The sequence below is a fragment of the Pelophylax lessonae genome (genome assembly GCF_965119305.1).
Source record: "Pelophylax lessonae genome assembly, chromosome: 2".
NCBI classification, from domain to species: domain Eukaryota; kingdom Metazoa; phylum Chordata; class Amphibia; order Anura; family Ranidae; genus Pelophylax; species Pelophylax lessonae.
This window is the reverse complement of record NC_138769.1, coordinates 11,630,793-11,642,109: the sequence shown is the minus strand read 5'-3', so window position 1 is coordinate 11,642,109 and position 11,317 is coordinate 11,630,793. Positions and strand designations below refer to the sequence as shown.

The window sequence follows — 11,317 nt, the reverse complement described above, 5'->3', positions numbered from 1 at the left end:
GTTAACTTTATAAAGGTGTACCCTGCATAGGGTGTCCCATACAAAGGAAGGGTCAGGGTTGCGTGGCCCAGCCGTTCCATGGACACGGTCCAGCTCAATGTGGTCATTTTTAGCTTTTTGCAGGAGTTGATTGAATATTGCGGTCACTGCCATGGGCAGGTCTTTGGGATCTTTGGGAGAGTCCTTCCCTCTCCCGATGTCATGGATGCTTGGTAAAGGCTTCTGGAGCATCTGGGGGTTTGATCAAGTGTCTCCAGGGGAAGTGCGGCGTGCCCAATGGCTTACCCGAGTGTCCCTGGCTGACTCAGAGCGGGCTGGAGAAGGAGGCACCGGCGCCATCTTGGGGTCTTGCCGGCGCTGGGCCACGGGTAAAAAAGTGCCCTAAATCGCCTCCGGGATGGCCGCCGACTGACCGCTTCTTGTCCCCTGCTTGGCTTTTCCCCATAGGGGCTGAAATGGAGAGGTTTCAGGCAGTGAGGGGTGTCCGGGAGCCGCGAGATCCAGGAGCCGAGGTGAAGTGTGCCCTACAGCTCCATGCGCCAAGCCACGCCCCCCTAGGAAAAGTCCTTTAATTCAGTTGGAAATCAACCTTCTAAGACACAAAAAGACAAAAGAGAAAAATTACATTCTAATTTATACAAAACTTTAATTACAAAACAATTATATATCAGAATCTGACACAATGAAACAAAATTACCCACTTAAGGAGCGCCCCACGTACATTTACTGCGACAGGGCAAAATCACGTACCTGTACATGATTTTGTTGAAGGACTCTAGAAGGGACTGGACACAGCAGGAGCCAATCAGCGGGTTCGGCGGCCGCCGACCACCTGCGATCGTTCAGGAGAATGACAGAATGGCGGTCTGCCTAGGTAAAAAAGGCAGGCGCCCATTCTGTCAGAAGAGAAGAGAGAGATCTTGTGTTCCTACTAATCAGGAACACAGATCTCTCTCTTCCTGCAGTCAGTCCATTCCCCCCACAGATAGAAAGCACTCCCTAGGAGCACATTTAACCCCTTGATCGCCCCTGATGTTAACCCGTTCCCTGCCAGTGTCATTTATACAGCAAATTTTAGCGGGACTGCGACATTGCGGCGGACTAATCTGACACTAAGTGACACTTTTTTGGGGACCAGTGACACCAATACAGTTATCAGTGCTAAAAATATTCACTGTCACTGTATAAATGATACCGGCAGGGAAGGGGTTAACATCAGGGGCGATTTTACTTTTTGCAATATAAACAAAAAAACACCAACAACTCTGAAAAAAATATAATTTTTTTTTTACTTTCTGCTATATAACATTCCCCAATAAAAAAAATAAAAAATAAAAATCAATATGAAAAACTAGTAGCCATACGTTCGGACAGTCTAAACAAAATTCAAAAAGCATGGAAACCATGGCTACCTTGGGTTAAGACGTAATTTCCATTAACTATGAATATACTTCTTGAAGGACACCACTATGAATACTGCGTTCCCTTAAGCCCCGTACACACGTACCGAATGTCGGCCGTAAATATTCGGCCGCCGACCGATCGGCCGATTGTAGGCTTGTTAGTATGATGCTTCCGACAGCCGACAGCGCATTTTCGGCCGAACAGAATCTGTTGTGCAGGCATTAAAATTTTTGTTGGCCAACACCAGAACGGCCGATTGTTCGCCAGTCAGTACAGAATTCGGCCGACAAACAGCTGATTAGCAAGACTGGGCATGCTCAGAAAAGAAAAAACACACGGAAAGTTAACCATCACATGACATCACTTCTGCAGTCGGCTGTTGTTGGCCGACAAAATTCGTGTGCAGTCTTTTGCAGTTTTCAGCCGACAGGACAGCACCGGACAAAAGACGGCCGATCGTTCGGCCGACAATCACTACGTGTGTACGGGGCTTTACTCTTATTTTGTTTCTCTTTTCCCCTTTCAAATGTTCTGCTATACTACACATTTACATCTTCTACTATGTATAACCAATATGTACTACTATACTGTATGTAACATTCTTTTTTTTTCAGGTTCATGTATCTTTACATAAAACACTAATTAAACATTTGTGAAAAAGAAAAAATTAAAAATCTAATTTTTTATAATTTTAGGCCAAATTGTATTCTGTTATATATTTTTGTCAAAATAAATCCCAATAGGAGTATATTGATTGATTTGTGCAAAAGTTATCGCGTCTACAAACTAATATTTATTTATTTTTTTACCAGTAATGGCGGTGATCTGCGATTTTTACCGGGGCTGCAACACTGCGGCGGATGGATCGGGCACCGATAAAGAAATTCAATTTTTTTTTTCTTTTGGATGTGTTTTATAGCAAAAGTAAAAAAAAAAATTTTTTGTTTATAAACGCAAAAACTAAAAATTGCAGAGGTGATGAAATACCACCACAAGAAAGGTACGTCGCACGACTGCGAAATTGTCAGTGCTGCATCGCAAAAAATGGCCTGGTCATGAAGGGGGGGGGGGGGTTAAAACCTCCCGGAGCTGAAGTGGTCAGAAATATATACAAAAAGAAGTAAGAATAACTGCGCTGGGACACAATGTAAAAATGAACGGCAGCTAACACAATTTGCAGGAGACAAATTTACACAGTATAAAGGAAAGGTGTAGTGGTGTCATTAAGGTTGGTATTACCCGGTGTGGTAAAACATGGTGTCACACCCCCCCCCCCCAGTAAGGCACTGAGCAGGCTAACGCATTGGCGAGGTTCTCCCCTCATCATTGTTGTCCTCAGCAACCCTATTAATGTCCTCAGCAACCCCATATATGTCCTCAGTGACCCCATTAATGTCCTCAGCGACTCCATTAAAGTGGAGTTCCAGTCATTTTTAGGAATTACCCACATTGTAATGTAGATCGCTAGTGGATTAAGGTTTCGATATTGATGTGTTGAAATTTCTGCAGAAAGTACCTTTTTTTTAGTAGTGTACCCCGCAACTTCCGGTCGCAGCTGCGTAGGCGATTACTTCATCAACCAGGCCCATTGACTCCTGGGATATCTATGTCATCAATCCCAGAAGTCTTCAGGCATCTAATGCAATTACACAAAGCGCGCCGCAGTGTTGTTACTGCGCAGGCGCAAGATCCGGAGGTGCATGCTGGGTAGCCAGCTGCATGAAATCCAGGAAATGAAGCCAGGCCAGCTTTAGCTGCCCAAATTCTGCATGTCCGCAGCCAGATTCGAGGGGGCAAAAGAAAAAAAGGCAGTTTGTAAGTAGATGCAATGTGTACATGGGCAATATTTTCCATTATGCTTATCAGGAATTACAACAATCTCTGCAATGCTATTAATGCAATGCTGGCTAGGAGATTGCAACTCCGCTTTAATGTCCTCAGTGACCCCATTATTGTCCTCAGTCCCCCCTGTTAATCCCAGGAGGGAAATTATGAACCCTCGAAATACAGTACATTGGCTATATCTTCTAAGCCCTAGTTTGCGAAAAATAAACATTTGTCAAACTCTAGATCTGTGGTGCTCTCATCATTTCACATACTCTTTAGACTGCTCTCGAGGTCCCTAGGAACACCACCGCCAAAAGCTGGATTTGTAGCCGAGTTATACATAAGTTTGGGTCCAGTGCTCTACCAACATGTTTCCCAATCAGAAGATGGGCAGGAGAGTTCTTCAACTAAAACCAAGTTTTCAAAATGCTTCTCATCATCCCTTCACTACTCATACACATCTATTTCTGTTTAATTTCCTTTAATGGTCAGTCCACCCGAAAGTGAAATTTCAGCTTAGGCTGGATTCTGCAGGTACATGCTTCCCTGGTTTCTGAATCACTCCTGATGCTATGTTCAATCTATGTAGACTAGGTCATAAAAGGGAAGCAAATGCATTGAGAAAAGGATGAAGTAAAAGAGCTGAAATTAGATTTCCGGTGAAATGATGTGAAACTGAAACTGAAACTAAACTCCCATCAGCCAGTCTAGGCTGAAAGATTTCACTTTTGTGATAAATCCTAAAATAAATATTAGAAGTTCCTCATGCTGGTAGTGATAGATATTTGGATACGACTGGACAGATATTTGCAGGACACGAGATACCAGTAAAAGCTGTACTGATGCCTCTGAATATGTCCGATGAGGAAAACACATCCTCGTAAGATCTATACCCTAAACCAGCCTTTCTCAACCAAGGTTTAGTGGAACCTTATGTTTCCTCCATAGGTTGCTAGGGGTTCCTTGAGTTGTGGTTGATTGACCTCCTATGATAAAGTCTGCATGGTAGCCACAGTAGCTCAACACCAAAGATCTTCTTAGCGGTCTGTAAGGGTGGCATTCTGTCCACCCCTGTAAGGAGGTCATTTTTCCCACCAGCCAACTATGTAAGGTGTATTTGACCCCTAATAAATTGGTTGGCAGGGGTTCCCCTAGACTGGGGTCTCCAAACTGTAGCACGCAGGCTGGATGTGGGCCTTTGCTTGCCTTCATCCAGCCCTTGGTGCACTATTCCTTCCACGGATATGAATCACTAGTCCTTCATCTTTTACAAGTCACTATTCCTTCCACTGTTACGAGTCACTATTCCTTCCACTGATACGAGTCACTATTCCTTCCACTGATACGAGTCACTATTCCTTCCACTGATACGAGTCACCATTCCTTCCACTGATATGAGTCACTGTTCCTTCATCTTATACAAGTCACTATTCCTTCCACTGATATGAGTCACTATTCTTTCCACTGATACGAGTCACTATTCCTTCCACTGATACGAGTCACTATTCCTTCCACTGATACGAGTCACTATTCCTTCCACTGATACGAGTCACTATTCCTTCCACTGATACGAGTCACTATTCCTTCCACTGATACGAGTCACTATTTCTTCCACTGATACGAGTCACTATTCCTTCCGCTGATACGAGTCACTATTCCTTCCACTGATACGAGTCACTATTTCTTCCACTGATACGAGTCACTATTCCTTCCACTGATGCGAGTCACTATTCCTTCCACTGATACGAGTCACTGTTCCTTCCATGGACACCAAAGACAGGGCACTATGCCACAATGCTTCCCAGTGATACCAGAGATGGGGAACCAATTCTCCCACTGACACCAGTAATGGAAAAAAAAACAGATCCTCTACAGGTAGCAACAATAGACCCCCTGGCAACAATAGACCTCTCCAGCAACAACAGACCCTCAAGCAACAATAGACCTTTCCTGCAACAGTAGATCCCCCAGTAAAAATACTCCCCAGTAAAAATACAACCATATACCTCTCAGCAACAATAGGCCCTCAGCAACAATCGATCCCACCAGCAGCCAGCAACAACAGACCCCCCTCGCAACAGTAGATTACCTCAGTAACAACAGACCCCTTCAGCAACAGACCCCCCCTTCCCAGCTACACTATACCTCCCAAATAAAACCGCAAACTATATGGCGCAGTCCTAGATATACAAATATCTCCCTAATAAGTCCTTATATCATGAAAGGGGATATATAAATTCATAATTGTCCATAGTAATAAAAAAAGTCGATAATAAAACTTCTAGCTCAAAGAAGGCAGCTCCACAAGAGACAGGAATGGATCTCTGAAAAGGTAATAAAAGGCGGTGCCCCCTTGTATCTTCTTACACTATACCTTTCAGCAGTCAGGATCAATAGACCCTCCAGCATAACCTAGCACCCCATGCCAGTACATTAGTTCTGGAGTTGCCGGATTGCATACCACCGCGTTCCTGCTAAAATAAAGGCCTGGTGAAAGAAGCAGTGCTCCATCGTTAGTGTAAGTGGGAAGAATAGTGCCCCATCATTGGTATCAGTGAGAGGAATAGTGCTCCATCATTGGTATCAGTGAGAGGAATAGTGCCCCATCATTGGTGTCAGTGGGAGGAATAGTGCCCCATCATTGGTGTCAGTGGGAGGAATAGTGTCCCATCATTGGGAAGAATAGTGCTCCATCATTAGTGTAAGTGGGAAGAATAGTGCCCCATCATTGGTGTCAAAGGGAGGAATAGTGCCCCATCATTGGTGTCAGTGGGAAGAATAGTGCCCCATCATTGGTGTCAAAGGGAGGAATAGTGCTCCATCATTGGTATCAGTGAGAGGAATAGTGCCCCATCGCTGGTATCAGTGGAAGGAATAGTGCCCCATCATTGGTGTCAGTGAGAGAAATAGTGTCCCATCATTGGTATCAGTGGGAAGAATAGTTCTCCATCATTAGTGTAAGTGGGAGGAATAGTGCCCCATCATTGGTGTCAAAGGGAGGAATAGTGCCCCATCATTGGTGTCAGTGGGAGGAATAGTGCCCCGTCATTGGTGTCAGTGAGAGGAATAGTGCTCCATTGTTGGTGTCAGTGGGAGGAATAGAGCCCCATCATTGGTATCAGTGAGAGGAATAGTACCCCATAGTTGGTGTCAGTGGGAGGAATAGTGCCCCATCATTAGTATCAGTGGGAGGAATAGTGCTCCATCGTTGGTGTCAGTGGGAAGAATAGTGCTCCATCGTTGGTGTCAGTGGGAAGAATAGTGCCCCATCATTGGTGTCAATGAGAGGAATAGTGCCCCATCATTGGTGTCAGTGAGAGGAATAGTGCCCCATCATTGGTGTCAGTGAGAGGAATAGTGCCTTGTATAAGTGGGGGAAATGGTGCTCCAAGGGCCAAATAAGAGCAAGCAAAAGAGTCACATTAAGCCCACAGGCCACAGTTTGAAGACCACAGATCTAGACCTATAGTGCTCTTATCGTTTCACATATACTAAAAGTATAGCGCAAGCGGTGGGGTCTTTTTTCGTGCAGGAGCCGGGAGGAGGCTTTCATGCAGGGGAGGCTTTTTTGTCGCCCCCCCTGCAAAGTGCAGCCCTAGGTCTGGGCCTTGTTGGCCTAGGCCAAGATACCGGTTTGGCAGCAATCCAGCAGAACCAGGACCTCTTCTGGAGACCAAGAAGTCCACAGAACAAACGATCTCTTGTACCCCAGCCACAATGATCAGCATTTATTCCTGGGCAGTCCTACTGAGCCTCAGCTCCATTATCTCTGCCCTGTAACGCTTCTGCGTTTCTTATAAGGTGTGGATTTTCAGCTGCAGAAGTAGTTCCACGTCAGTAGTCATGTAGGAGATATGCTGAGATACCAATCCCAACCTCAATGACTCATCATGTATGGAAGGTCTTATTTCAGCCAGTAAATACACACAGTAATTAAGCTGGTTCCTAGTGTGACTTTATGTACATGTGGTGAGACAATGATAAAGGTCTTAGGGATAGGTTTGAGTGGAAGTGGTAGGTGACAGACACTTGAGGTGAGACAGTGCAGATGGATGCAGGAAGGGTTAGCGATCATGTATGATAACAGATGACAGAGTAGCAGGTGCATACAGGAGAGATCAACCCAGTGCAGGAAATAGTAGCAGTAGCCTCAAGAGCTAGCAATCTAGTTATGCAGATGTAAAAGACAGTCCTTGCTATGCAGAGCTAAATAGTGTAAGCCTAGTACAAGTCTATAGAGATTTCCCCTGTGGGGTACTTAGCACTAATAGCGATAGCCGAAGGATCGCTCAGGAGATGCGGATGATCCAGTAGCAGGATGCAGGGATCAGCGCAGCGAGGTTCGTCAGAGAGGAGAGCTTGCAAGCATGGAAGCTTCAAGCAAGATTAGTATCCAGGTACTGGTGTTTGAACGAACACATGTGAGTGAGAACCGACGCCCTAAATAGCCATCTAGTCCGGCGCTGGGTGATGACAGCTTCAGCCTTAAAGGGAAACACACCTATATGTGTTTCTTCTGTCTAGGTAGATGGAAATCACCCGGAATAAATGTGATAGGAGGCACTGAGAGTGCCAGAACCTTACATTACCCCCCCCCCCCCGTAAGGCCGGCTCCGGAAGGCCTCTAAGGCTGGTTGTTGATATAAGAATCACATGAGACTGGTTGCCGATGCGAAAATCGGAAGGAAAAAAAAAAATTTCTCTTTTTTCTTTTTTTTTTGTCGCCGATATGAGAATCGGAATGAGACTGGTCTCCGATATGAAAATCGGAAAAAAAAAATAAATAATGGTTGCCGATATGAGAATCGGATCAGGTTGGTAACCGATCTGAGAATCGGATCCCTTGTTGCCGATATGAAAATCGGATCAGGTTGGTAGCCGATGAGAATCGGATCCCTTGTTGCCGATATAAAAATCAGATCAGGTTGGTAACCGATGAGAATCGGATCACTTGTTGTTAGGGTGTCTGCTACATGGACCCCTCACTAGAATCGGACGCATAACCATCCGAAGTAATCCTAGTAGACCTAGCAACCAATGCTTCTTCAAACATCCTCAGATCCTTCCTACATACCACCGTGCCATTAGAAGCACGTACGCAGTCAGGTGCAAGAATCTCTGTATTTTCATCGGAAGCCAGAAATGTGCTTGCAAAAATAGGAGTATCCTCAGGAGGTGGTACAGGAGGGATTTTTGAACGTGGTATAAAGTTCACTGGAGTTGAAGGAATATCTATTCCAATATTTGTTAATTTCTGGGTGTCCTTCACTGATATAGAACGGGGACAGGGCTGGCAACAGCCTTGATAATTTCCAGGCTGTTTTTCAGGGAAGACCCTTCGGATTCGCCTGGCCTCCATTGGGAGAGCCTTAGGCCTATGGGGTCTGGTTGGGCAGAATGTAATGAAATGTCCCCCTTCACCACAATAAAAACAAAGGCCACAGATTCTCCTGTGATCTCTTTTTTCTTGTGAGGACAACCTAGCATGTATGGCACCAATCTCCATAGGCTCCTCATCCATCTCTGTAGGATCAGGGTCCAAATGGGATGTGTCAGAGTGACAAGGTCGACTGTTTGAGGCAGGCTCGGACCATGACCAGGCAGGATCACCATATCTACTAGGTCTCCTTTTTTCCTTAGGTAGCCGGGGTCTGTGGTTACCTGGAGCGGGTTTAGGAGTGGGGTCAATAGCTGAATTCTGAGAAGAACTGGATAATGGCATTTCCATTTTTTCAGACTTCCTTTCTCGTAGTCTTCTATCTATGGTGATACTGAGTTGTATCAATGTATCCAGGGTTTTTGGCATCTCAGCTCGGGCGAGCTCGTCCTTGACGGCTTCTGATAGGCCAAGCCTAAATTGGGTTTTCAGAGATGCATCATTCCATCCTGAATCAAGGGTCCATCTCTTGAATTCTGCGACGAAGTCTTCTACAGGCCTTTTTCCTTGTTTCAAGAATCTTAACTGAAGATCAGCAGTACTCTGCCTATTGGGGTCATCATATAGGCTAGTGAGCTCTGCCAGGAACAAGGCATAGGAGTTGAGAAGCTGGTCGTTTTTTTCAAAAAGAGAATCTGCCCAGGCTCGAGGATCGCCTGATAGGTAAGAAATAATAGTACAAACCTTAATGTGATCAGTAAGGTAGGTACGAGGTTTTAGCAAAAAAAGTAACTCACATGCGTTTTTAAATTCGCGAAATTTTTTGCGATCGCCTGTAAATACCAAAGGGGGATTTATCTTGGGTTCAGGAGACTGTGCAGAGGTAAGTTGTGTCAGTCTAATTACCTGCTGCGACAGAGCCTGATAGTCGTTTTTCAATTCAGCAAGTGCGTGTATTAACGCAGATACCTGCTGTTTTAATTGTGTCACCTGAGTGGCTACTTCTGCTGAATCCATTTTTTGGGTTCGTTCAATCTGTAACGCTTCTGCGTTTCTTATAAGGTGTGGATTTTCAGCTGCAGAAGTAGTTCCACGTCAGTAGTCATGTAGGAGATATGCTGAGATACCAATCCCAACCTCAATGACTCATCATGTATGGAAGGTCTTATTTCAGCCAGTAAATACACACAGTAATTAAGCTGGTTCCTAGTGTGACTTTATGTACATGTGGTGAGACAATGATAAAGGTCTTAGGGATAGGTTTGAGTGGAAGTGGTAGGTGACAGACACTTGAGGTGAGACAGTGCAGATGGATGCAGGAAGGGTTAGCGATCATGTATGATAACAGATGACAGAGTAGCAGGTGCATACAGGAGAGATCAACCCAGTGCAGGAAATAGTAGCAGTAGCCTCAAGAGCTAGCAATCTAGTTATGCAGATGTAAAAGACAGTCCTTGCTATGCAGAGCTAAATAGTGTAAGCCTAGTACAAGTCTATAGAGATTTCCCCTGTGGGGTACTTAGCACTAATAGCGATAGCCGAAGGATCGCTCAGGAGATGCGGATGATCCAGTAGCAGGATGCAGGGATCAGCGCAGCGAGGTTCGTCAGCGAGGAGAGCTTGCAAGCATGGAAGCTTCAAGCAAGATTAGTATCCAGGTACTGGTGTTTGAACGAACACATGTGAGTGAGAACCGACGCCCTAAATAGCCATCTAGTCCGGCGCTGGGTGATGACAGCTTCAGCCTTAAAGGGAAACACACCTATATGTGTTTCTTCTGTCTAGGTAGATGGAAATCACCCGGAATAAATGTGATAGGAGGCACTGAGAGTGCCAGAACCTTACATGCCCAAACCTGCAAATGGCTCCACCGAAACCAAGAAGAATGGAGCAGATTCTGCACAGCTTCAACCAGATGGTTCCTGCAGAGAAAACAGGACAACTCAGCCAAGAGAACCAATCTCACCTTCCTGTCATTGACTCGCTTTACAATATTATTCAGGTTGAGTCGGTCGCCATTGCTGTGTGTGAAGTGGCCGACCAAACCATTAGGTTCTACAGAACAAACCAGGACAGACTGGACTACCACCAGCCTTCCTGGGAGGGGCTTCAGAAACTTCAGGCTTCAGGAACTCGTCCACTACCAGGACCAACAGCTGTCTGTCTCCCTTCATACAGGGAATCAGCCAGAGATTCAACACCCTGCAGAATATCCTAGAGGAGCAGGGAGATACTGGGTGTGCCTGGAGAACCGTCCACACCAAGATCAGGAGGAATCTACGACTTGCAGCTCAGCTTTCAACCCGCATTAGAAAGCAAAATTCCCATGACTAGAACACTCCACAATAACTAAATCTCTGATTAGTCAACCTCAAGGAACCGTATTTCCTCAATTTATTACTTTTATACAGAACATCTGTTTATTATATTTATATTATATATATTTATGTAAAAATGTATTGCTTTTGTTGTTACAACTCCAACTAAAACTTTCTCCGGTGCACCAAACACCAAAAAAAAAAAAAAAGACTATCTTACAGGCTGTTGTGGAAATTTAATTGTGGACATTTTCTTTAGTTAAATAGTCATAATGTCTCCCAGTGTCGGTTTTAACGATAATCGTTATTCACGGTGATTATCGCTTTAACTGTCATTGCAGGAAAGACTTGTTAGTGAACACCTTCCATTTGATGAGATGGCAAAATACTA

General features: G+C 44.8%; 1 protein-coding gene across 1 annotated transcript in view; it reads right to left on the bottom strand.

The window, feature by feature from the left end:
- Positions 1 to 573: 573 nt before the first annotated feature.
- LOC309547914 (uncharacterized protein) overlaps positions 574 to 11,317 on the bottom strand; it is a gene marked incomplete at its 3' end in the record, with an annotated part of 99,529 nt that continues 88,785 nt past the window's right edge. Inside the window, exon 7 of the mRNA XM_082247914.1 lies at positions 574 to 592. Within this exon, the coding sequence (XP_082104040.1) occupies positions 574 to 592 (19 nt within the window). The remainder of the gene's footprint in view (positions 593 to 11,317) is intronic.